General features: G+C 37.8%; 7 protein-coding genes across 7 annotated transcripts; 4 read left to right on the top strand and 3 right to left on the bottom strand.

The window, feature by feature from the left end:
• Positions 1-6,477: 6,477 nt before the first annotated feature.
• On the top strand, positions 6,478-7,277 carry EAF02_001695 (uncharacterized protein; the record flags this gene model as incomplete). Its single annotated transcript, XM_038897743.1, has 3 exons — positions 6,478-6,576; positions 6,762-6,824; positions 6,892-7,277. The coding sequence occupies 3 exons, from the start codon at positions 6,478-6,480 to the stop codon at positions 7,081-7,083; spliced, it is 354 nt and encodes a 117-aa protein (XP_038762718.1). The 3' UTR covers positions 7,084-7,277.
• Positions 7,278-7,765: 488 nt separating this feature from the next.
• Positions 7,766-8,719, bottom strand: EAF02_001694 (uncharacterized protein; the record flags this gene model as incomplete). Its single annotated transcript, XM_038897742.1, has 3 exons — positions 7,766-8,119; positions 8,177-8,380; positions 8,435-8,719. The coding sequence occupies 3 exons, from the start codon at positions 8,717-8,719 to the stop codon at positions 7,766-7,768; spliced, it is 843 nt and encodes a 280-aa protein (XP_038762717.1).
• Positions 8,720-9,341: 622 nt separating this feature from the next.
• EAF02_001693 (uncharacterized protein) lies at positions 9,342-12,471 on the top strand. Its single transcript, XM_038897741.1, has 4 exons — positions 9,342-10,226; positions 10,453-10,669; positions 10,721-12,045; positions 12,098-12,471. The coding sequence occupies exons 1-4, from the start codon at positions 10,097-10,099 to the stop codon at positions 12,166-12,168; spliced, it is 1,743 nt and encodes a 580-aa protein (XP_038762716.1). The 5' UTR covers positions 9,342-10,096; the 3' UTR covers positions 12,169-12,471.
• An 826-nt stretch (positions 12,472-13,297) lies between these two features.
• On the bottom strand, positions 13,298-14,019 carry EAF02_001692 (uncharacterized protein; the record flags this gene model as incomplete). The annotated part of the gene is made up of 2 exons (XM_038897740.1): positions 13,298-13,735; positions 13,942-14,019. The coding sequence occupies 2 exons, from the start codon at positions 14,017-14,019 to the stop codon at positions 13,298-13,300; spliced, it is 516 nt and encodes a 171-aa protein (XP_038762715.1).
• A 1,850-nt stretch (positions 14,020-15,869) lies between these two features.
• On the top strand, positions 15,870-17,256 carry EAF02_001691 (uncharacterized protein; the record flags this gene model as incomplete). The annotated part of the gene is made up of 3 exons (XM_038897739.1): positions 15,870-15,947; positions 16,035-16,916; positions 17,014-17,256. 3 exons carry the CDS (start codon positions 15,870-15,872, stop codon positions 17,254-17,256), a joined length of 1,203 nt encoding a protein of 400 aa, XP_038762714.1.
• A 3,188-nt stretch (positions 17,257-20,444) lies between these two features.
• Positions 20,445-22,477, bottom strand: EAF02_001690 (uncharacterized protein; the record flags this gene model as incomplete). Its single annotated transcript, XM_038897738.1, has 2 exons — positions 20,445-22,301; positions 22,415-22,477. The coding sequence occupies 2 exons, from the start codon at positions 22,475-22,477 to the stop codon at positions 20,445-20,447; spliced, it is 1,920 nt and encodes a 639-aa protein (XP_038762713.1).
• Positions 22,478-24,852: 2,375 nt separating this feature from the next.
• EAF02_001689 (uncharacterized protein) lies at positions 24,853-25,518 on the top strand (the record flags this gene model as incomplete). The annotated part of the gene is made up of 2 exons (XM_038897737.1): positions 24,853-25,194; positions 25,273-25,518. 2 exons carry the CDS (start codon positions 24,853-24,855, stop codon positions 25,516-25,518), a joined length of 588 nt encoding a protein of 195 aa, XP_038762712.1.
• Positions 25,519-27,117: the final 1,599 nt, after the last annotated feature.

Here is a 27,117-nt window from a genome sequence, read left to right as displayed (position 1 = left end):
ATGTATCAGTAATCCTTGTATTCGAATATATAGCTATTCGAAAAAGAAAGTATTCATCGATTTAGTATTCTATCCCCATCTTAAATATATATCCTTTATAAAACTATTTAGTTTTATTAAAATCTTTTGAAAAAAATAGTTTTGAGATTCTCCTTTAAACTTCAAATCTTTAGTAATTTCCTGAGTTTTTTTTCTTTAGTTATTATTTTATCAAAAATATAGAAATTGAAAGGAGTAAAAGGATGAGAAGGAGTATTAATTATATCTTTGTAAAAAGAAATCTTGAATTTCTATTATAAAGGATTGATGTTGTTAGTTATTATATTGATAAATCCTCCTATATCAATAGATTAATCGGATAAAACAGATTTCTTGCCAGCATTGGGTTTCTTACCAGCTTGCTTAAAGCTAATGCTAATACTTCCCCGAAATGTTATAATACTAACAATAGGAAATAAAAGAAATAAAAATGAGAAGATATTTCAAATAAATAAATTAAATAATTTATAATATTATTCGAAGATTGGGTGGAAGAGGCCTCTATATTGACTATATAATAACGCGTGTAAGCATATTGATCTCCCTATAGTATTATATGAGGGGATCAATATGCCTATCTATAGTTCGTCTAATCTAGCCCGTTTAGATAGCTGTATTACTAATTACTATATATGCTTAACACTAATAACTTCTATTCCTTTTAACACTCCCCCATAGGAATTACTACCTTTGATCTCCCTAATCTTCCACACCTCTACTATCTCAATCCCAATATATTTTTGAACTTTTCGAATACTACTCTCACTAAAGATTTAGTTATTCCATCTACTACCATATCCAATATATTAATATAACTAGTTATTATCTTTTCTTTTTCAATAAAATCCTTAATAAAGTAATAGTATATATCGATATACTTTAATTATTTATATAAATACAAATTCTTGATTAAAGTAATTACTTCTTGATTATTGTTTAATAATTGAATAGTATTTCTATATGCAGATATATATTCAGCCTTTGCAAAATCTTTAAGTATTTAAGCTAATCATTTTTCTTGTTTAATAAATATTGTTATTAATATATATTCAGACTCAGTATTTAATATCACTACTAAATTCTGCTTTTTATTAGCCTACAATATTAGTTTATTATAGAATATAGCAACTTCCCTAGAAATACTTTTCTAATTATATCAATCATTTGCCTAATCTACATTAATAAAGACTTTTATAATATCTACTGATAGATTATATTTCTTTATAATTTGGTATTGTATTCCCTTAGATCTGTATTTGAGTTTCTAAGTGATTATAGTTTTTAGATATCGTATTAAATTCTTTACTCCTATTTTATAGCATTTTGCTGGCTTTGTTATATACTATAACAATCGGCCTAATACGAAGGAGATATTTGGTCTTGTATATACTATTAGATAAATAAGACTATCTATAGCTTATTGATATTCAGTAATATCAATTAGTTTATTGTTTTCTGTAGTAGGTTATAAACATAAGTAATTAGTAGCAGGTATTTTTTTAGTATAATGCTGAGCATATAAGATTCCGAATTTTGTAAGCATAACTTTCAGATATTCTTCTTAGTTTAATGTAAGAAATCTATTTGCTTAATCTCTTATAACCCTAATGCTTAGAATCTTATTAATCTCTTTTAGATTCTTAGTATTGAAATATAATGAAAGTGTTATAGAAAACCAATTGAATTGATTTTTTAAGGTTAAGAAAATAATTATATTATCGATATACACTAGTAGATTGAGTTGGTAAGTAGTGTATATATAGAGATATAGATTAGTGAGACTTTGGATAAAGCTTTAATTAATTAATTGAGACTTTAAAAGTTGACTTCAATTTTGTTTAGTTTGTTTAAAGCTATATAAGCTTTTCAATACGTGTAAAACATGTTTATCTGATACCTTAAGTCCTTAAGATAGTACGAAATATATTTCTTTCTTGAAATAGGATTCTATAAAAGTATTTTTTATATCGAAATATCAGTATTCCGAATTCTTTTTTATAATAATCATTAAGAACAAGCAAAGTATATCAAGTTGTATTGTAGAAGTAAAGGTTTTGTTATAGTCTTTTCCAAAAATTTGATTAAAATCTTTTGTTATTAATTGTATTTTAAACCTCTTGATTTTATTATTCTTTGTTTTTATTATAAATACCCATTTTGTTAAAACAAGATTCTCTTTTTTTGATAGAATATATTCTTTTCAAATATTATTTGCAATTAATAAATTAATCTCTTCTTTAATAGCTTATTTTCATTTTTCTTTATATTTAGGGTCCGAAATTGCTTAATGATATATAATAAGAATAGGGATTCCTAGAATCTGTTTTACAGGGAAGGCTGTATCCTTATCTATAGGGTTTCCTAAGATTATTTATAGGTTTTCGAATAGTTTTGTCTTAATATTTATATCAATTCTTGGTATAAACGGTATGGAGATTATAATATATTCAATAGTATTTCTATCTGGATTTGCTATAAGTATTATTATTATTATTCTAATCAATTTCTGAATATACTCATTTGATTTATTGTTATCTCATTTATGTTTTCAAAAAGAATATCTTTTAGATATATTTATATTTATAGATGTAATCAAGATTTCGATTAAAGGTTAAATTATAGGTACAGTATTTAATATCTTTGTTTCTATTATTCCTGGAGGTAGTATTAGATCCTCAAATAAATTAATCTTAATAATATTCTTTTCATTATTTTTATTAAATTTCTGAATATTGTTTATCTTAAATATACTAGGGATTATTATTTTTGGGGTCTTAGGGATAGCAATATCTTGTAATAAATTAGATAAGCATTCTGGTTTCTTTTATATTTTGTAAAATCTATCTCTAGGTCTTTTATTAGAAATAATATTTTCTATACTTTGAGGATCTAATACTGAATTCTTTATTTTCAAATCTAAATCTCCTCCCTTTTTGAATTCATTTATAATCATTTGGCTTATTTATATAGTATAATCTAATTCTAATAAATACACTCTAATATGTTTATTAATTATAACTAAATATCCTATAAAGATACCTTCTCAAGCTATATCTCATAACTTGTTATATTATTGATCCTTTAGGATTGTTTTTAGATTGATATATATATAATATTTACTTCTTTATATTCTATAATAACTAATATCCAGAATTGATTCTATGAATACTTCGATTAAACTGATTATATTATTATCGATAATCGATTTAGTATTTATTCTGTTTTTGTAGTATATATTATATTCAATAGTTTCATCCCAGAATTCCAGTGGCAATCTGGATTCCTTTAGTATAGTTCTTATATCGGTTTTAGTAATATCAATGTTTCTCTTAGTAGTTCCGTTCTAATAAAATAATACTATAATTGTTAATTCTAATTGGATCCCAGAGTTTCATTCTTTAACAACTTGGATTAGCTTTGGTGCATTATCAGTCCGAGTAGCTACTATCTTGTTACCAATACCGAATTCCAATTCGATTTTCTATTTCTTTAATCTTGATATAACTTTATTTTTTGTTTTTAAGATCAAAATCCAATTTATTCTTATCCAGTTATCTATAATTAATAGGAAATAGTGGTTTTCTTGTAATAATCTTAGGAATAGACTAGTGATATCAAAGTGAATAAGCTTTAGTCTTTTTGTTTTATGAGGACTGAGTTGTTTTGGGATTAGGTTTTTCATTTTGATAAGTATACAAACTTTGTATATAAAAATCTTAAATAAAACTTTGATTAGCTTTTTTAATATAATAATTTTATAAAGATTCTGTATTTTCTTTGAATCAAGATGATTAAATCGTTTATGTTATAATAGATAAATTTCTAAATTCTTTTTGATTTTGTTTGAAGAGATATCTAGAATAATCTTATTTAGCTTAATATTATTAATAATCTCTGTATTCAATAGAGCGATATCTTTGTATCCTTTTGTGATATTCGAGATTATATAAATTCCTCTATCTATTTTTGCTTTGATAATATTTATTTCATTCTTTTGAAAGTATATATAATCTGAATTGAATCTGCCCTTGAATCCAGCTTTACAGATCTTCTTATCAGAAAAGAGATTAACTTTTAATCCTAATATATATAATGTTTTTGAAAATAAAACCATACCCCCATTTTCTAGCTCCATTACAGCAATATCTATTCAATTATAGTATATAATTTCCCCACCGACTTTTATCATCTTTCTCTTTATTTTCTTGATATTTCTAAAAAAAGAAAGTTGGTTAGATATATGTAAGAAAGCATTAATATCTGTATATCAATAAGAAGAGATAATCTTATAAATAAGCTTTTTAGATATATGGTATTCTTTATTATCAGATTCTTCTTTACTTTTTAATAAATCGAAATCAATTAAAAGACTTTTGCTATCTACAAAATAAACTTAATTATTCTTCTTAAAAAATAATATTTTAATTATTTTTTTAAATATTGCTTTTTATTACTAGGCTTTATAGTATTTACAAATTAGAACTTATATAAATAAGAGATCTTTATAATCATATAAAAAGTATTCTTCTTGTTTATATAAATAATAAGTAAAGGATTTTATATTATTATTTTATTCTTGCTTTTTAAATAGACTTGATTTTTTGTATTCTTTTTATCAATCCAAGATTATATACTTTCCACTAGCGATATAAGCTTGTTCTGTCTTTTTGATACTAAATTCTTTAACTATAAAATATTTGATTTTGTTTTTGATTGTTAATATACTTTGAATGCTTATAGTATCAATTATTATTTAATAATCAATTAGTAAACTTTTTATAAAAATTAAAAAGAAAACTTGATCTTTATATAAATCTTTGAATACAGGATTAACTATATTAAGCTTATATCGATATTCCTTAAGCTTATTCTAGGCTTCAATAATAGTTATCTCTAATTAATTTGAAAGTTTGAAGATAAATATCTAGATTATTATTAAATATAAGTTTACTATAATATTATTTGTTCTTGAGTATTTGGATTTCAGATAATTCTATAATATATATATTGTATTATATTTGTTAGCTAATGTTTTATTGTTATCATTAAGCGATTTGTATATATATAAAAGTATATTAGCTTTGTTCTTTAAATATACAATTTTCTTCTCAATATTAAGTCTAATATATATTATTGTAGCACTTTCAATAATCGAGAAGATCTCAATACCATCAATCTCCATTTCAAGTTTTTTAATCCTTATATGATTCTGAAGTATAAATTCAATTATATAAAATCAATTCTTTTCTTTCAATTATATTTTCATTTATTAAAACCATCTCTTGTAAATCTTTTAAATAAAAATTGGAATATATTTGGCTTGCTTTTTGATATCATCCATTTTGATATTTATACAGAGAATTTACAAAGTTTTTCCTTTTTTTTTTTTTCTTTTTTTTTTCTTTTTTTGTATAAACAATACTATACAGATTTGTAATTATAAATATATAAGTATAGATAGCACCATATACTTTTTAACTCCACGAATTAGTAGTGGTAATTGATTATAGTATCATATACTAATCGTAAGGTAATACTACACACTCTTCAATTCCACAAGCTAAATATAAAATAGTACTGTATACTCTTCAGCTCCACAAGCTGAATATAATATTGATCACATCAATTCTATCCAAAGGCTATACTAATCGGATCTCATAACCTATTCGAAGATTAGGTGGAAGAGACCTCTATATTAACTATATAATAACACATATAAGCATATTGATCTCCCCATAGTATTATATAAGGGGATCAATATGCCTGTCTATGGTTCATCTAATCTAGCCCGTTTAGATAGCTGTATTACTAATCACTACACGTGCTTAGCACCGGTAACTTCTATTCCTTTTAACAAATATTACTAATTAATATTGATTCAATAATGAGATCAGGAATACAGAAGACATGATTCCCACTATCAATAGTAGGCCCCTAAATATCTATATTATATTCTGTCTAAAGAGCTAGCTAATAAGAGGAAGTAGTAGGCCTTATATAAACACTACTGAAAGAGCTAGTCTCCTTCGCATTTGCCTAAATACCTTTGATACAGTAGCCATTATATTGAAGTCATTCTTTTGAAGTGAATTCCCTTGTTCACACAGTTTCAAAATTATTATAATAATTAAAAAGAAAAAAGAAATTCTACGAATCCGTAGTCTGAAAATTCTTTTTCCCCTACGGCTAGTCAAACTTATAAGGGAATTATATCAATTTTACTCTCCGTTTCTCCTGTAAATAAATACCTTTGTAGCGACGCGACCTCCCTATCCGCACCCCACCCCATAATCCTCACACACCCTCACACACCCCACCAAAAATACACTAGGTAATCCGCGCGCAAACGATAAACTACCTACATACTACCTCGTAGGTACGAGTATTATCCATATCCATATCCATATCACCATCCCATCCCATCCCCCCAACCCAAAAATGTCCTCCTCAACCAATCGATTCCCCCGCTCCTCAACTCCTCCCGAAAAATCATATTTCGAACAGCAGCGCGAGATTTTACTAGGAGAAATAGCTATTGTATGTTTTCTTCCTCTCCCCCTCCCCCTCCCCCTCTCATTCCCACCTCTCAATTCCCTTGCCCCTTTCACCTTTCCTCCCCCGCCCCAATCAAGCACTCAAAATGTTTAAACCCCCTTCAAAAACAAAAAACAAAAACAAAAAAAAAACGAACTCACTAACCCTCCCTCCCCTCCCCCATCTAGTCATTCGAACACGTCCTCTCCAGTATCAATAAACTGAATCGATCTCTAGAAGGTGTAATTGCTGTATGTTATCCCCCTCTCCCCCATCCTCTCCCAACCCCCACTAACTCTCCCCCCCTCCCCCCAATAGGTCGGCAATGAATTCTCTTCCGTCGAAGCCCTCTGGTCCCAATTCGAAAACGTCATGGCCAAAGATCCCTCCTCTGAATCCCCGCCCGAAGAAGAAGTACAGCAACAACAACAACATCAACACCACAGCAGCAGTAAACGCGAAGAGCACGAGGGAGAAGAAACGATTATGGAGGATGATACACGGGTTTAAGTCTACGAGTTGAGAGGAAGGGAAGGGAAGGTTTGGATGTGCCGAATTGGATCGGGCCTATGGACTGCACATATCATGATAAAGATGACATGGCAAGAGGAGTTCTGGACTGGAGTATGATTGATACCCTTTGTTACGTTTCATTCTACTAGATTTCTCACGATTTTCACATATCTCACCAAAACGAAGGAGTTCGTAACTTCTACAATAAAATAAGCTCGAAAATCAATAAATTATGTATACGTTAAGAGTATGATATGCATTGTCTACCCACAAAGTTTCGTTGTACATAAGAAAGAGTCGATACGATACGCTCGCCCATAATCAGTTTGTTGTGTTCACAGTTCCCTCAATTCCCTAACTGATTCACAAGAAAGTCCAAAAACCCACGCAGATCAAAGAAGCCTAAAATAAAAAGATTACCGGAGAAAGTCCAGTCCAGTCCAGCGGTATGAGAGTGCGATGAAAAAAGAAGTAGGAAAAGAATAAAAAGGCTAATGTCCATGTCACAATGCTATTTGATGCAATGCTCAATTTCCTAAAATCTGCCCAATAGTTGCAGATTTTCACAATTATACACTCCTCGTTATGTTATGCAGTTCGTATGTCGTTTCAAAATATCATGCTCATGTCGTACTTTGTTTGGATGCGTAATGGTGATGATTTGGTGAAGGATGGGTTATTACAAGAATCGACAACTGCGCTTCTTCTTTTTCGGGATGATTACACCTTGCGAACCTGATGTACCGGGTGGAGTAGATGAGGATGTATTTTGTTGGTTGCTTCGATCGTTGACCACAACTGTGTTGATGGCTTCGGTAAAAATTTCTTCCACACCAGTCATTTCTTTACTACTGCACTCCATATAACGCGCTCCCATCTTTCTTGCAACTGCCATTCCTTGTTCTGTGGTGACGGGTGTGAGACCTTGGGTTTTGAGGAGATCAATACAAGAACGTTTCGTTCTCAAGTCGGACTTCAGACCGACGAGGATAAGAGGTGTGTATGGGCAAAAGTGTAATACTTCGGGATACCACTATCGAGTCAATTAGTATGATGGATGGATCAACATGAATCCCTTTTCTCATCTTACCTTATCCATAACATTCTCGAGGGAATTTGGGCAGTCGATCGCGAAACAAACAAACAACAAATCTGTCTCCGGGTATGATAATGGACGGAGACGATCATATTCCTCTTGTCCTGCAGTATCCCATAACGCCAATTCGAGTGTCTTGCCGGTCTGCCGATGCGTTGGGTATGTGATATAATTCTCGAATACAGTTGGAACATATTTCTGAGAAAGTATTAGCCATATACCTACGAAGGTTGAGCTTCAAGCACAACATACTTCTGGGAAATATCCTTGACTGTAACTTATCAAAAGACAAGTCTTCCCGCATCCACCATCACCAACCACCACAATTTTTTTCGAATATGAAGGACCTTCTGTCATATGTGTAGCTGCCGATTCCCTTCCCGTTGAAGCATTGCTCATCATTGTGCTAACCGTTCCGTCACTGGATCCTTGACTTTGTTCGCGACGTTGGGTAATTTTCTTTCTTGGACTCGCGTCGTATTTTTCGGTTACACTTTCACGCCTTGAATATTGATTTGGTTGATATTGCGTAGCCATGCTTTTGTGGTCGTCTGGTCTGGAGAACTGAGGCGTCGCTTTGTGACGAAGGTGTACGAGTGAAGTAAGTGAATGCGAGTCGAGACAATGATTGACTTTCCAATGACGAGAGCGTTTCCTTCTAAGACACCCTAATCCTAATAGCTAGGTATGGCTACTATTAAGTGCTAGTTATTGTACGTTTGAAATTGCAATAAGTGATGATGGAATAAAGTTTGGATGAATGGTAATGGGTTGTGGCTTGAGTGTATGGAATGAATAGTGTAAAATGGTATGGATTTCAAGAATGGATGAAAGTCTTGAAAATGATCCCTTTCAGGCTGGTGTTGATAAGTTAGCAATTTTGGGTTTGGGTTTGGGAACGGGTACGGGTGGATTTTTGGATAGGAAGTTACTCGAATGTTAGACTTATTTACATTTGCATGGATCATCCGTTGCTCTGGCAACTTCCAAGCTTCATCCACTCCACCCTAAAATAAATGTGGCAGGTATGTGGCAGGTATGATGACATAAACTTTGAATGTTGGAAATTATGATGGGAGAAATAGCTGGAGGTCTGTGCATTCTGGCACGTGTTTGGCATTGTGAAGGTGTGCATGTGGCTGAAGGATATGTGATTACCTCGTGTGCAGGTGGCTCGTGAAGGTCGACGTAGATGTGTGTGGCTGATCAATATGTGGCTCGTGAAATCCCATACCGCCCGATATTGAGAAAGGCTGAAGTCTCAGTTTGAAAACCTTGGAAGGCTTTGACGATGCATACCGGTATTCACGAATCCATCCATGGATACCATAGATAGCTGGAGAGTCAAGCAATGCGATGCGATAAAAGATCAACTCATAATCCAAGAGCGATAGGAAATTGGCAGTCAGTGATACACACCTACCTACCTACTCCAAGGCGTCAAAGGAAGATCAAATCGATCAATCAAATCAACTCAAATCATACTGGTATCATATCAAATCACCCAAGCAATTGTTAAATCCTTGATGGTGTATCAAATCCCACTCAACCCCAAGATTTCATGGAAATGATAAGGATAATCTTACTAACCTTTTAACGCTTTTTTCTACCAGGGAAAGAAAGGTGTTTCCTATTTCCTAAAGTAGCAGACTTCACCTAAAACAATCCTCTTCTCATCTTACTCGTACCTAGACATTGCTAGGTATTATTGAGTGAGAACACATTTTTCTGTCGCTCATTTTTCTTCTTCTTCTTCTTTTTCCTTTTCCTTTTACTTTCCTTGATTAGGAATTTTCCCCTCTCTTCCATTCCTTCTTCTGACCAATTACTTCAATCTCTTACTTTTCTGTAAGACAAGACTTTTCACATCTCAAGCGGGCACAATATATAGATGCTGCTTCAACGAATGCATCCATGTGTCCGACTCCAAATGGCGACGGCCTAGAGCTTGAGAAATCGAATAATAATACTCAACCTCCATCGATTTCACTTACGGCCCCTCCCACAGAGATCATTGATGCGGGCTTAAAAAGTTTAAATCACTGTGAGTATAGTGATTATGGGATTACTTCTGCGCGCATTGCCCCCTTTGCTACATTTCGTTATCTGGCTATTGAGACAATGATTGCGCAATCCAATATCTTTAGCAATACCAGGTTGACTCAAAACTACATCCACTTATTCTCTCACTTCTCCCAGAGTCGTTGAGAATGTTTCATATGTTCGCCTTACAATTGATCACTGAAGGTATACTGATAACGACCCCGCAGACAAGCGCAAACTTCCACCATGGCGATACAATATGCGACAGGCTTTATTGCCTTTGGTTCGATGGGAGACTCCATACTTGGCTTGGATGCAGGATAAGATGCGATGTCCAGCACTCGATACTTATTTCGCTGTCACTGCAAACCTTGGCACGCATACGTTCTTCATGATTGTACTGCCAATTCTGTTCTGGTGTGGACATACATCTTTGGGAAGAGGGTAACAAATTTCTTGACGGGTACTCGCAGACATTCGCTGATTGAAATCCAGGATGGTTCATATATTGGCAACGGGAGTCTTCATAACCGGGTTCATCAAAGACATGTTCTCACTACCTCGACCACTATCCCCACCTCTCCATCGCATCACTATGTCGGGTTCTGCTGCACTCGAATATGGATTTCCTTCGACACATTCCGCCAATGCAGTCTCGGTGGCTGTATATGCTCTTTTTACTCTTCATTCCCCAGAATGTCAACTGCTTCCTACAACGAAACTGGCCTTAGAGATTGTGAGCTATTCTTATGCCTTCTCTATTGTGCTTGGACGACTTTATTGCGGCATGCATGGATTTGTGGATGTAATTGTTGGAAGTGTTATAGGAGCACTCATTTCTGTCGTCGAGTGCGTATATGGATCAACGATTGACAACTATCTCCACAGCAGTACCTGGAAGGCTCCCGTGACGATTGCCATAGTCATCATTCTTCTGATAAGAGTTCACCCAGAACCAGCTGATGATTGCCCATGTTTTGATGATAGTGTCGCATTCGCCGCGGTTATGATAGGTGTTGAACTTGGAGGTTGGCATTATGCTTCTGGTGGTTGGGCCTGGGATGTTCCAGTTCCAGCGACAGTACCATTCGATCTACATCATATGGGCTGGGTAATTGTGATACTACGAGTTCTCATTGGTGTATTGGTTATCTTTGCTTGGAGAGAAGTCATGAAACCAACATTGTTGAAATTACTCCCACATATTTTCCGAGTCTTTGAGAACACGGGCTTGATCTTGCCTCGAAAATTCTTTATGCCTGCTTCAGAATATAACAATATTCCATCAGGACTTAAGGTGGATAATGTTATGCCATCTGTATCCGACTTACCAAGTTTGATCTCATCTATACGGCATGCTGGACGAGGCCGAGCTGTATCCGTTGGACCTCAATCAGCTGCCGATGCATACGAAACTCTTGCTTATCGAGAGAAAAGACGGAGAGATAGTCTTACTGACGTATTTGAGGGTATGACTCCACGTCAAACAGCTACGAAAGAAGCCAAAGATTATTTTGGCTCCAAGCAACCGACAATGGATGGCGCTGTATCATCTGGAATGTCATCGATTCATGGGAACATGAATTTGCCGACTCCAGCACAGTCCAGAGTCGGCTCTTATGAACAGATGATGGGTGCAGGTCATGTTATGTATACCCCAGGGGTATCCACTCCGGGTCTAGAGGGTGATGATGCTGCAGAAGATGAGATTACCGTTGGGCAAGAGAACGAGCTAGATGAAATAGAAATGTTTTCTAGGCTAGAAAAACCTCGTGTGAGATATGATGTCGAGGTAGTCACGAAACTCGTGGTCTATAGCGGTAAGTTTGTGTGAGAATACGGCCATTGAATTACTAACTGACAACTTTTTAGGTATCGCTTGGCTAGCAGTCGAAGGAAACCCGATCATTTTCGAGGTTATCGGTTTGGGTATGGGCGCATGAAAGTGTGGCGATGAATATTATAGGCTCTTATCTTATGGTCTTGAGCTTGGGATGTCACTTTCACTCGTGCGATTCGGACAGTGTATTGGATGATACTCCCCAAGTACTCTAGGAGTTTGGTGGTACGTAGATTTTTATGATGTGTACTAGGTAGGTATGTCATGAGGCGTTTCGGTAGTCAAATAACATTCAATTGCAAGCTTGCTTGATTTCAATTAGGTGGTGGTTATGAATCTGCGAATATCCAATTGCATATGTATTCTCTGGGTGTGAAATAAGAATTTATAGTGGCAATTTCTTATTTGGTATGTTACTCGTATTAAATATGCATCTCAACTTACGATATTCATAAGAATGCAAACAACCTAGGTAGGTAGGTACCTGAAACTATTAATATCGATAAATTCTAATGATTCTAAATCCGACCATTCATCATCGCCATCTCCATTATAATAATCTATCTATTTGGGTATCTCAATCTCAATCTCACTCTCACTCTCAATCTCAATCATTCCATTCCAGTCTCCCCAGTAATTTTCCCTTTCAGCTCCTTGGCCCCCAACCATGGTTACACATCGAATGCAGTGCAGGGTGGTGTGGCGATCTAGATGCTACCGCAACCGCAACCGCATCAGTCGCTTATGGTTCCCAAATCTCGCATTTCTATAAGGCTAGCTGGCTAGCTGGCTAGTCTCTATCAGCACTATATTTCTGTGTTACGCTGACCTGATCTGGATCTGATCTGATCTGATCTGACACATGGTATGTCTTTCTGTCTAGTCTAGTCTAGTCTAGTCTAGATTTCCCGAGCTAGTCTTCCACGTTATCTTCGTCATGGGATGGGATGTGATGTGATGTGCATGATTCGTTTGTGTGTGTGTGTATGTGTGTGTAACGCACCGAAGCGAAAGGAAAGGAAATGCACGTATCTATTTTCCGCGGGGTATTCGAGACCGTTTCATTCGCTTCGTTGTTTGATGGAGTGGTTTCGCTACTTCCATCTATTCATCCATTTATCCATCTTACTGTTCTTTTACTTCCCAGCTCAGCTCGGTGGATATCATATTATATCATACTAGCCTCTCACTCCCTCCTTCTACGTCTCAAACCTAAATCAAATCCTAAAATATCACCCCGCCAGCGGATTAGCATGCACCGTCACGCTCTCAATCACCACTTTCTCCTTAGGTCTATTCTTCCTATCCACCTCTAACCCCTCCATCTCCCCCAAAACCCTCAAACTCTCCTCCCCAATCACATGTCCAAACACGGTATTCTGGCCATCGAGATGCGGCGCGGGGGCAAAGAGGATAAAAAATTGAGAGCCGTTCGTTTCGGGACCTTTATTGGCCATGGAGACGATACCGCGGGCGTGGTGGCGCAGGGAAGGTCGGATCTCGTCGGCGAAAGGAACGTCCCAGATGGAGGTGCCGCCTTTTGGGGGAGGAGGAGAGGGAAGAAGGGGGTTGGAGGGCGAGGGAGCGCCGGTTTGGATCATGAAGGTGGGGATTAGTCGGTGGAAGGGGGAGGAGTCGTAGTAGTGGGAGGCGCAGAGGGCGAGGAAGTTCTGGGGAGGAGGGGGGTTAGTTGGGTGTAGAGTAGATTGGAGAAGATGAGGAATGTGAAAAGATCATTCATAGAGCGTAGCGAAAAAGCCACCACGGCAGTGGCCTAGCGGAGCGTCTTTCTTCAATTCAATTGGACTTAATTGAATTGAATGAAAGCTTTTGATATGATATAAAGAGATGGGAGAAAAAGAATGAGGGAATTTACCTCTGCCGTTTTGGGTACACTGTCGCAAAATACTTCGATTTTGATATTGCCTAGGCTGGTGTGTAGAGTTACTGACATCTTTTTTTATGTATGTGTTGGTTTATGGTTATGGGTGATGATGTGTATGTATAGGTATGTATGTGTGCGTTTGATATTTATTTCTGGGTGCTGGCTGGTGAGAATTGATGCAGTGGGAATGGATGGATGTAGATGCAGGTGGGTATAGTTGTTTATTTTGGAAGATTGGTGTATGGAGAAAGAAGGCTGAGAGAAGAGAAGGTTGGTGGGATTTTTTATGAGGTCAGATGTGTAAGGTTGTGGATAGATCCATGGATAGACAAGGCTGGAAGGGGCGAGAAGGCTGGAAGGGAAGACAAGGCTGGATGGGGAGAGAAGGCTAACAAAGAAGGAATAAATTTTATGGTTATCGGGAATGGAAGTATTATATTATATTAGTAAGGAAAGGATGAAAGGTAACATTGGAATTATTTGCTTGTGAGAGGGCGGGATTGGCGGGGTGGGATGGGTTTGGATGAGATGGGATTGGATTGGATTGGATATGGGATATGATATGGTAGGGCCATGGTTTTGTGGATCGGATCTTCAGAAGCTTGTTGTTTATTTTGAGTTGAGATTTAAGGAGATCTTTGGATGGATGAATGGATGGATGGGATTTGAATTGGGATTTTATATGACGGTTATTGACTTGTTTATTATATTTCTTTTGAGTATATGTAAATGAATAGATATTATATATAGGTATTTTAGATCTATAGATATATTTATAAATAATACCCCTCAATAAACAAGAATCCTACCTAGCAATATACATTCTTAATACACCTCCCTAGTAAATAATAGATTGAAACTCTTTGTATGGTTGGATAATATGTATGATACGCCGATATCGTGATGGATTTTATACTTTGCATCTAGATACGCCATGTTGCTAGATTTCATCATATGTTTCGCATTTACTTTGATACTTGAGAGAAAGATATGATTGATTGATCACAGAGAAGAGAAGTCTGGACTAGACGAAAGCATCAATCCATCTTACTCTTTCGAACTCTTCTCTTCTCTACTTTTACTCTCACTCTCACTCTCCCTGTCTCACTCTTCCTTATCCGTCCTCTCTCTATCCAAGTTAACCCTTACAACATCAACGTCGATCCAGCTATTGTTCAGTTGTTCAGTTGTTCAGTCGTTCAGTCGTTCAGCTACCCAGCTACTCAATCTACCCATCTCCCCATCTACCTAGCTATCCTTCCTCCATATATTACAATCTCAATTACATCCACATCCACATCCACATCCACATCTATCCATGAAAGGATAACCGCTTGCAATTATTACTGCATCTCAATTCTAATTAACAAACTCCCTATTCCTTTCAAGACTTATCATCTATCTTATTCTCACACCATTTCTTCCTTCACCCACTCATTCATTTCATCATCCATTAAAGGAAACTTCTCCGTCACACAACACAATCGACCTCTCAAATCTACCAGCTATCTCTTGATATTTCTCCCAACTTCCATTCAAAGAAATATAAAACCAACTCTACTTTCCCCCAACAAACTGAGGGGATCCCAAGACTCTCTTACTCCATTTCATACATGCGAATCGATCTTCACAATCAATCTTCACTTACTTAGTAATCTTAATCTCACCTACGAAGAAAACAACCTATCCACCCCCCCAAAAAACAAGAGCTGAGCCTTGCTTATATGGTGACGACGAAAGCTATATCACCGACACGCAACCCCACAATTCGCGCAAACAAACTTACCGCATACATACATACATATCATACCTACATATGAGACTCGAGCTTTTAACACAACCCACACTGCTCATCAACATTGTTTTCCATTTGGCGCAAACCTGCGCGGTGGCGCCAGTGATCTTTGGGTGTGCACGATATGTCTGCCTTTGTCCGTGTCTCCGGACCACCAAACAGTAATTTTCTGGTTGGTTATCCGGGTATTTCTGCTACGCTTGTAGGTGATCTCTATTTCTTTGATTGAAGCTTTGGTTTTGCAATTGTGATTTCTTGGAGGGGATGGTATTAATTCGGGGATTTCTAGCCTAGGATAGAGGGTAAAGTAGAGATTCGACCCCTCACTGGAATTTCTGCGCCGATAGCGATATCGTTGGTACGAATATGTTTACAGCGAAGAGAAACGGTTCATCCATCTGCGGAATCGATAGCGAAGAAACATTTGGGGACACCTCGGAGAGAAACGACAGATGTAGTTGGGAAGGAGTTATTATTGTTTCGATGTACGGCCGGAAAGGAGAGCGAAAGTGTGGTGTTGATGGACCTACCTTTCGTGTTATTCATACCATTTGGAAGGGGTGGAGAGGAATCGAATCGAAGGATCCCACCGGCGAGTTTACAATTACCAAGTCGCACGGCGGAAACTTATTATGAGTTGGTGGTTACGGTTCAACAAGGACAAGATCAAAAGAAATTCGCCTTTCCAGTCCCAATGCAGAGATATGATACTCTTTCAACATTTGGCATGTATAATCGACCAGAATCTGCAGAGAAGAATACGGATCATCTGGTTACTATGAGAATTACAATACCTCGATGGTCATTTGGCCCTTCAGACCCAGTTAGCGTTTACATCCATTTATTTCCAAATTCCCTTTACATGAAGAAAGCTACAAAAGTAGTCATTCAAAAGATCACAATTGGCATAGAAGAGGAGATTACATATAATCCAGAAGGAGATGAACCAACGAAGAAAATCAATCGCATAGCTAAGCAGACGGCGACGGTGGGAGCAAAATTGCCAGAGGCTGGGTATTTCACGACTCTAGGGCTGATATATCCTTCGAAGGATTTGAGAGATTCAGAGGGTATTATTAGGAGAGGAAAAGCTGCATTTCCAATGCATTTTGTCAATTCATTTACGACCACGGGGACCTTATACAAGATTGAGTTTTTTCTCGTTATAAAGGTATATACATTTTTCTTCTCTCATTCACATGCTTTACTAGTCGAACTGTCTCAACTTCCTCATTCAAATTTTCTAAACTAACTGTAACAATTTGCAGGTTCACCTCTCCGGTGCTCGAGATATTACTCATCGTCAACCAATTACGGTATGTCCATTGAATGAACAAGAGTGTAAAGAGGAAATGGATGCAATTGAACAAGCAGCAAAAGATGCATCACATGTGGATCCGACGAATCCAATGTTACCAGCCTGCACAATTATTCGGGCGAAAGATCCAAGTGCTTTGAGAGCATTAGGTTGGACGATGGTAGGAGGTTTCAGAAAGATGGTTATTGAATGAAAGGATGAGGGGATGAATGAAGCTTTGAATTCGCAATGAGGAGATTTTTGATGGATAATCACGAGATTGAAGTGATTTGGAATTAAGAGACCTTGGATTCGATTCGAAAGTGATTATCGAGGAATTGTTGGGCCCGAGAATTATCATGGGGGCGAATGCATGCGATCACTTGCGGCATCGATAGATGTATGCGAAATCAGCAGAACGTTCATACCAAAGCGACAAGCTCTATCAGGAGCATCACACCAGATCACGATACCCAAGGTCGAGTAAGAACGAGTATGATGTAGTGGGGAGCGTAGTGGGGTGTATTTGATTTTTGACCTTGAATATTAGGGTTTGGCTATGGCAATCAATCAAGAAGGATTGGAGGACAAATTTACCCAGGCAAACAAATCGAATATTCGTCGATGGGAATGGAAGGGAAGGGAAATAATGGAACCGGTTGAGCTGGATTAGATTTGAATTGATTTGAATGTATAACGATTTGTTGCATTTTCTGGTAGTTAGGTTGGGGTTGGGGTGGGGATCTTGTTGTGTGGGGAGTTGGAGGCTTGGTTTGGATGCGGAGTTAGATGTATATTGGTTGGTTGATTTGGATTTATTTTGGAGCAGATGGTTGGATGGATGTATATGGATTCATGACGGTGGTCTTGAATAGGATAGGATAGGATATGGAATGAAATGAAACAAAGTCATATGAGGGGATAGTTAGCAGGCGAGATGGAATCGAAAGATCTAAATGTGAGATTGAGTATCTATCTAGGTATTAGGTGGTTGATTTATATGAGGAGTTGTTGGATGAGGTGTTGAGATGAGATGATATATCTGGATCTTGATCTTGGGGTGGGGTGAGATGATATAAGAGGGAGTGAATAGTGAGTGGGTGAATAATAATCAATACAAATAAATAAGTTCTTTCTATGAGGATTTCTTCGATTACTTGTTTAGATGTGGGATTTGTGGATTTGTAGATGGATGTGTAGATGTGTAGATTTCTACTTATATGAATCTCGAAACTGATTTTGATTTTGATTTTGAGGGAAGAGAATGGAGAAGGGGAGGGAGAGGGGAAAGAGGGGAGAAGGGTCAAGCGAGAAGTAAGAGAAAGGGAGAAGGAGAGAAAGGGGGAAGGGGAAGATGAGTATGTATGGTATGTGAGTATATATGAGTATATATGAGTGTAAGAAAGAGTATGTATGAGTGAGAGTATATGAGGAAGAGTATGTATGAGTGAGAGTATGTATGAGTGAGAGTATGTATGAGGAGGAGTATGTAGATATAAGAAGAGTATATATGAGTGAGAGTATGTATATATAAGAAAGAGTATGGATAAATATAAGTATATATATATAAGTATATAAGAGTATATATAAGAAAAAGTAAGAGTATGTATAGATAAGAGTATGTATGAGTAAGAGTATATTTGAGTAAGAGTAAATTGAATAAGTTTAAATATAAATATAAATATAAATATAAATATAAAATAAATATAAATATAAATATAAATATAAATATAAATATAAATATAAATATAAATATAAATATAAATATAAATATAAATATAAATATAAATATAAATATAAATATAAATATAAATATAACTATAAATATAAATATAAATATAAATATAAATATAAATATAAATATAAATAAAATGATGAATTGAGTTGAATTGAGTTTAATAAGTAGATGAGTTGAGTTTGAGATAAGTGGAGGTGAGGTGAGTTGAGGTGAGTTGAGTTGAGTGAGTAGATGAATAAATATTTATTATTATTTATTAGATATGTATATATATGTATGTTGAATATTGAATATTGAATATTGAATTTTGAATGAATAATTAGATGAATGAGTTTATCGAGTGAGTATATTAAATATGAAATATTGAGTATAGAGTTTAACTTTGAGTTGTGTGTTTAGATTAGAGATTTTGAGGGGTTGAGATTTTAGATAACGAGATGGTGAGATAATGAGAGGATGAGATAGAATTTAAGGCTTGAAGAATGGAGGGATGAAAAGGTTTGAAAAGGGAGAGAGGAGAGGGGTATAAGAGTATGAGGTGAGAGGGAAGAAGAGAGGAGAGGAGAGGAGAAGAGAGGAGAAGAGAGGGAGAAGAGAGGAAGAGAGGAGAAGAGAGGAGAGAGAGGAAGAAGAGAGAGAGAGAGGAGAATGAGAGGAGAAGAGAGGAGAAGAGAGGAGAAGAGCGGAGAAGAGAGGAGAAAAGAGAAGAGAGGGAAAATAAGATATAACTTTTTCATCCTCAAAGAGATATAATTTTTGTGAATATTTATATTGATGAATAGAAGATAGATTTTATGTTGTGTTGTGTTGTATTGTATTTGTTTGTTGGACTTTTGGATTAGGTTTACGAGGGTGGAGGTGCTGAGTTGAGAGGATGGTTTGTAGAATATTAGTGGTTATGGAAGGGAAGAGAGGAGAGAGAGAGAGAGAGAGGAGATATATATATATATGTATAAAGAAAGTATATATAAATCAAACATAAACACTAATAACTATATTAAGACGCAGTAATGTTTCTTCTTTTCTTATTCTTTTCTTTCTTTCATAGGTTCATTCTTAGGTATTTTTTATATATATGTTTTCATTTATATAAATCCCATACTACTCATCCATTCCTTATATAAAACCATTCAAATTCCTATTCTCATCGTCATCGTCTTTCTAATCTGATATTCGTGATATATTCATTCGTATGTAGTAGATACATTTCCATTTTCATCTCCATCTCCATCTGCCTTTTTTTTCATCATTATTCCGTATTGAAATGCCCGTCCGTCCATAAATCCGTGAAATCATTAATAAAAAAAACTTCTCTCTTGATTCGAGAATTCCCGGGGAATGGGATATTGTGGAGTGAGAAAAAGAAGAGAAGTGAGGGAATGATGAGTTGAGTTGAGGTGAGTTGAAATACTCGTCAAAAGCTACCGAACCATGATAAATAACCGACCAACCGACCAACTAATTGGTTGAAAACCCGCTAAAAGAAGAGAAAGAGAAGAAGAGGAAAGAAAGAAGTGAGGTCTAATTTGGGAGGTTTGTTGGGTGCGTTTGATTGGAGTGAGTAGATGAGATGGGCTACGCATCGAAATCGAACGATATACCCTCAGAACACCAAAACCTGAATCAAGTCGTAAAAGAAGTCAAACTTAAGCTCAGCTCAAATCTCAAAGCTCAAGTAAAAGCGGATGATGACCCATCTTCTTGCTCTCCTTTTCCTTTCCCTTGAAACTCGTACTCTTCTCCGTCTTGCTTCTGAAAATACTCAAAGGCGTCTTCTTTTTCTTTTCCTTGGGTTCCTTTTCTTCTTTCTCTATACGTTCCGTTCGCTCAGAAGCAAGCGATGCATTATCCTCATCTTTCTTTGAGCGACTCGATCGATGACTCTTAGAAGACTTTGTAGATTTCGAAGTCTTCGTGCGAGAAGTACGGATGGATTCAACATCGTCATCTTTAGACTTGACGGAAGGTTCGTACTCGGAAGGACTACCTCTAATGGGAAGAGTTTTGGAACGACGAGATTTACTCGTCAAGCGACTCATGATGCTTCTCTTTTCTTCTTCTTCTTCACTCTCGTCAATTCTTTCCTCGGCGGCACGTTGACGGATTCGCTCTGCGTGGCGACTTTCCTTTTGTCGTGCTGCGGTGGGGGTAATGTATTCACCATCTACACTTGTGCCTACACTTTCTATTTCTGCATCGGCGATACCGCGACGCCAGATATCGATGCTGCTTAGTTCTTCCTCGTAGGCCTCGTAGGGCATCGCTTCTTCGTACTCATGGTGTATGTCTTTGGGTTCCATGAATCCGGGTGTGTCGGGATAGTTGGGGGTAGCGGGGAGGGCTTGCATGGCCATGGGAGCTTCCAGTGGTTTTTCAGGAGTGGCTTGTAGTTTCTTGATGATTTTGAAGCCGTTGAACATGACGACTGTGACGCCTAGAGCGACGCCTCCGGCGATAAGAAATTGAGGAGATGCGAGGAGGGCGAAGATGGCGGGGGAACTGGCTTTGAGCATGGGGAGGATGGAGGGAGACATTTTGGTGAGGAGGGAGGAAAGCTCGGCGAGGGTGAGAGCTACGGCGGCCATGGCTTCGGGGTTGGCTTGGAGATTCGACATGATAGCTGTGGCGGTGTGGTGAAGACATTGGGCTTCGATGAGAAGAGTATCGAGTTTACTCATTGTTTCGTCGAGTTCTGCTGGGAGTTGTTGCGGGGCGATTGGCTCTTCGTATTCTGGCTCGGGGTCAGATTCAAAGTGATGGGCATCTCCATATGCCAAATCCATATCGATTGAGTCATCATGAAGATCAGGTACGGAAGTTGCACGTGGGACTAATTGTCCGCTGGTATACGTAGCAGGAGCTGTTTCTCTCCTTACGAGATGCCCTGGCATGGGAGGAGCAGCTTCCATCTCTGTATGTCTCCGCGCGAGACTCAATTCCGTTTCGGCGAATGGTTGGCGATACATGGCTAGAGGGGGGTCATCATAAAATCCCTCTTCGGGATCTTCGTAATGGGTTTCCGCAGGCTCATATTGAGTGGGAGCTTTGGAACCATGAACCGAACGACTTCGTTTCGATCGATGAGATCGATGTGAACGTTTGCTTGCGAGACTTTGCATATCTTCTTCCTCGTCCAAATCATCGAAATTAAATTCCTGGCGAGTTCTCGTGTGGGAACGATGAGAACGATGGGAGCGGCCACTGGCCAAACTTTGCGTATCTGGGAATTCCTCATAGTTATTGATGGTAAGAGGAGGACGAGACGCATCTCTCGGTTCCTGACGAGAAGAATGAGAACGATGCGAACGATGAGATCTATGAGATCTTCTTGAAGCTATCGATTGTGCATCATCTCCCCCTCCTCCTCGTGCCTCTTCAATTTCATATCGAGCTTCGTTGAGGCGTCTCTGTGCTCGATATGATCGTGCTTCTTCCCGAAGATAATGTTCTTCTCTCAATTGTGCTTTCTTTTCTTGGTATGCGGCTTTGGCATCTTTGAAGATGTTTACGAGTTGTTTTCCCTATTTTTTTTCCAAAAATGTGCTGGTTAGTCACCGCATCATTTTGTATGTGTGTAACATCGGATGAGGGGAATTCCAAGGGAAAACCTCGGGAAAATGAAAGAAATACTTACAGTGCTGACTACTTTCCCCGATTTATTGATAATGGTAACGGTTTCTGTGATAGGAGGAGCCATTTTTGAACGTATGATATGGGTATATTTTTTGAGAGAAAAAGAGAAGACCGGCTTCTTATTTTTCGGAATGTGGTATCGTAAAGAAGATTTGGAAAAGAAGTGAATGGAATTTTTGGCTTGTGAAAAGAATAAGAAGTAGATTCCCTGAGCGAGCAAGCAAGCAAGCAAGCTACTTCTTTACCGCCAAAAAAGTGCGGTGAAGAGCTGATGGCGGGGGAGATTTAAGTGGGAATTTTTTGGGGAACGAGAAATGTAGGACGTGAGAGAGTCCGTTCCGTCAAGCAGGTACGTCAAGCAGGTAAGTAGGTGGAAAGAAAGGAAAAGGAGGTAAGTATGGCAGATCAACTGAGGAAATTCGTGGGACAGCGAAGAGTGAGGGATTTGAGAGGTTTATTTGTATGGATGGGTTTGTGAATGATGTTAGGATGGAGATGAATACCTGTGGAGAACTGGGTCACGACTTCATTTAAGCATGTAGGTATACCTGGGTTTGTAGGTATATGTATTAGTTATATGTATAGAAGTATACAAGTCCACGATGATAGATGGGATGATCGGATTTCAAGGTGCCTTTTGGAAGGTTTGGAGGGGACATATCGGAGAATCAAACCGATTTCACATAATTTATGTGGAGTGATAGTTATTTTGCAAGGGGGAGTTTTAGTCTTTCCTTGAGAAATGTTGTGGATTCTTTCTTTGGGTGAATGAATCGTGATGGCAATGGCATCCTGGATTCTTGGTTCATAAATAGTAAAAATACTTATGGGGATGAAAATCTCCTATCGATCAATGAGGCGAGAGCTTCTTCTTTCTAGCTCTCGAACTTACCCCTTCATTGGATCATCATCTTTTATTCCCCTCCACTAATATCTAAAATCACTTCGAAATCATTGGATTCAAAAATTGTCAAACCGAAATCGTTCTTCACTAAGAAGAGGAACGGGATCAGTGTATACGGAAAGGAATCCTTCTCGTCCAATAGGACATCCCTTCCCAAAGCAACCTCATGCATGAAAGTGGAAATGTGAATCTCCATCGTGCATCGTGTCGTCGAACTTTTGGTCCAACAGCAAGATTTGTTAGGCTTACATGCATCCAAGTCACCTCTTCCTTGGAAAGAAAAAAAAGCTTACTCCCTAGAAGAATTAATCTGTGCTATTAAATCATATACCAATCTTTTATGGACTCCGAAGCATGCGAGGACGAAATTCAACGTCCTGTCGCTTACCGCTATGGAGCCATTCGGCGCCGGCGGTCTCCCGCTCGCTTCTGTACGTTGTGTACGCTTGCACGCAGGTCTTTTGATGGAGACGAGCGTGGAAAATAGAGGAATTCATGCAGGAGAGAGGAGTGCAGTAACATATGTAGAGTCCAATGATTTACATTACGGGAGGGAAGACGTACTCCATAGATACATATGCACTCTATGAATCACGACGAAATGGATATGAAAACCCGTGAAGTTGGTAAGATAAGATGGGACCGATAGAACCTACAGGACCGACAGGACCGATAAGAAACTTTCAAGACTGGATTTCTCCACGTTTGTTTTGAAACAATAATGTCGTGGCACCAACTGCTTATTTGTGGCTGTGTTAGTATTTTACGAAAGCATGTGACTGAATAGTTAGTAGCACAGATTAGTTTCTTGTTTTGTCTTTGGTTTGGAAATTAGGTTTTTGTTTGTTTTTGCCTAAATTCATGAGCATGAGATTTAGTAATCTTTGTCGTTTTGAACTTTTTTCATCATATTCGTGGCTTGCGGTTCGGATAACTGCTTTGTTTTCGGCACGGTACATTTGTGATTGGGCTGCATGTTAGGCCGGGTAGAAATTTCCAGTCTGATCCTCCGGCGTTGAGAGAGATGATCCGAGTGAATCATTTGCAGTTGACAACATCGTTCCTCGATATGTTTAAGAATGTTATTTAAGTAAAATGATTGTTCGTCAAACGGTGTATATATGCGGTAGTTTCGTATCAGAGTACCGAAGATACTTTTTCGGATTCTATTGTCACTCTCCTTTTGCTAGATGGTGAGAGCTGATTGAAAAGAAGAGGGGCGTAATTGATTGCGATTCTTTGTTTTCTTTCGATTCATTGAGAATTGTAGTAAACCTCCTAGGCAGAACTGAACAATCAGAGAGCTCTCATAAAATATGCACGATTCCGGCACATGGATGATGTTGAGTAAAAATTGCATGACTGAGGGGAAAGCGACTGCATAGCCCGACAGGCAGACGCTGAAAAGCGTTTGCTTTTCTACCTAGATAGTATCATTGATATCTCCCATCTATTTATCAGCCAAAGGAACCTCTTCGTCAGTTCTGGATATATTCATTTGATTCATCCTCTCACATCCATCACCTACACTCAAAATGTCCTACCAGTACACCCTCCACGGGACCCAAGGCCCAGGAAGACATCATTTCAAATGCTGGGAAAATCAGGTCTTCGTTCAAATGCGTCGTAATACCAAAATTCCATACCTACATCTCTATGCTCTACCTTTGCCACGCGATCATCAGAAACGCAAATCTGTTGGAGAACTTGACGGGCTGGATCTAGAAGATGCCAAGAAATTACAACAGGCAGCCGATGAGATTATTGCGCAAACCCGAGACGACTTCGTGCAGAAATTAAGTGATAAGGAACGTGCGAATGGGAGATTGATGTTTGAGGGGATTAAAGAGCTTTCTGAGGATGCGAATTATGCGGACGTTAGTGACCCATCTTTCATCTTCTGCCGTTCGAGTTATTGTTCAGTGCGTATACTGATATAAGAGATTTGAGAATAGGCTTTCGCAGGCTCGAAGATGAATCACAAGATGAGACGTCTATGGGTTGTTCTCAGGGATGAGTTCGTGTTCTTGTCGTATGGTGACGATGGGAAGAGCTCTTGGGGCTGTCTAACACGTTCTATCGTGTTTCGCTGCTTCCTGTTGCTCGCCACGTTTTTTGAGCAGGTGTTTTCGGGTTTGGAAGGATTGAGACTTAAGTTTCAAGGTGATGGCGTACATGCGGAGCCAGTAGGCGAGGTGTGAGGATGGAAGTTTTCACGTTCGAAAAGCTGGGAAAGTTAAAAACTCTATTCTATGTTATTCAATAGTCTGCTCTTTGCCTGGTCTTAATTAGTCTGCTCTATGATAGTCGAATGACTACGGATATTGAAAAGTCCTGAGATTTTATAAACTCATGAACGTTTGAAAATCTAGTGTACTTTGAATTGCATTTTCCGCCCTGTCCATCATATTCGTTACTATCGTCATTGTGGTAGCTAACTTATTGAGATCGAACATCCCAAGAAATTCTCCAAACATCATATTAAATGTCTATTATGCATTTGAACTATCAAACCCCACATTTGGGAAGCACTTCCCCATTTTTTCCCTTCGCCAGTTTCTTCAAGACAAGCCTTTCTGATTTATCCAGCATTTATCTTTCACCAATTTTTTCTCTCTCGGAAACGGATTCTTTAGACGTAAATGTCAAAATAAGTCCGGTGAGGACATTCAACCCATTCGCAGTGACATCAAACCATTAAATCCATCACTTCATTCTTTTAAAAGTCACACAAGGCATACAAGCTCAAGTCAGATAGTGGAACGCGTGTTTGGAGATCGTAATGCGTTATCTAAACCTGACCATGAGTTCCTTGCCAGCTAATCATCTGAAATGATTAAGCTCCAAGTGGATGGGATAGAGCACACCCAACTCGTTTGTGTCCTAGATACCTAGGGCAACAATCGAAAAGTCTCAGGTGTAGTTCTTCTCATATGTCTTCCTCCCCATTAATCTAACTTTCTCTCCTTCGTTCCTTCCTTCCCCTCTCCACCAACCAAGTTTAGCAAAAACGACACCGCGCATTGATTCGCGGAGCCTGGATGATATTCTTCGGTGCTGGGCTTCTGCAAAAGCCACTTCTTCCGGATGGCGTGGTTCGAGCGCCGCATTGTATTGGAACTTCTGTGTGTGCGTGACCACATACGCTAGAATAGTAAACGTACCAACCGCAAAAGCAGTTGTGGGGATTGCTAGGGCTGTTGAAGCGGTGGTTGCCGACATCCATTCCTATTTGACCAGGCTGAATAGGTTGTTGTACTGCTGCCATTGCTGCGATTGATAGGTGTGTAATGGTGTTGAAAGCTTTGGATTGATGGTATGAGAGTTGATTTAGGAAGTTCCTGCCATCCTTGCGATACTTATAATGATGATAGCCAATTTGGCCAACACGCATTCACATTTCCTCTTCTATCCGCATATTTTTATCTGCATAGTCTCGTCTCTGAATGTGTAGCATCTTGTGAATCATCTTGCGCTTATCTTCGAAAGGAGATGGAGTGGATGAACTAGATGGTTGATACCTTACCAATAATAATAAGATTATAGACACCAATAACTTCATGTTAATATTCACAATCTTCCCATTGCCATTCGCCTGGCGGCGTCGTATTATTCACCTTTCAGCCTATAATATCAATAGGTTTAAACCCCATCCTTTGATAAGATGAGGCTCGACTCGTTTCTAGTTTGTGAATGGGCCTACCTAATACTTTTTTATTGGTATACTAGGTGGATGTTGCCGCGAAGAGAAATCGTTGAGTCAATCTTCGAACTCATCCGTGCCGGTCATGTGAAAGTCA

Source organism: Botrytis sinoallii, assembly GCF_014898435.1.
Source record: "Botrytis sinoallii strain Bc 23 chromosome Unknown BSIN_002, whole genome shotgun sequence".
Classification (NCBI taxonomy): Eukaryota; Fungi; Ascomycota; class Leotiomycetes; order Helotiales; family Sclerotiniaceae; genus Botrytis; species Botrytis sinoallii.
This window is presented reverse-complemented; position numbering and strand designations above follow the sequence as displayed.

Bases quoted from the DNA above. Each gene is read 5' to 3' on its own strand.
- EAF02_001693 (XM_038897741.1), top strand. From the start codon at position 10,097: ATGTGTCCGACTCCAAATGGCGACGGCCTAGAGCTTGAGAAATCGAAT. The intron at 10,670-10,720 runs GTAACAAATTTC...ATTGAAATCCAG, and splicing joins CATACATCTTTGGGAAGAGG to GATGGTTCATATATTGGCAA. The intron at 12,046-12,097 runs GTAAGTTTGTGT...ACAACTTTTTAG, and splicing joins GAAACTCGTGGTCTATAGCG to GTATCGCTTGGCTAGCAGTC.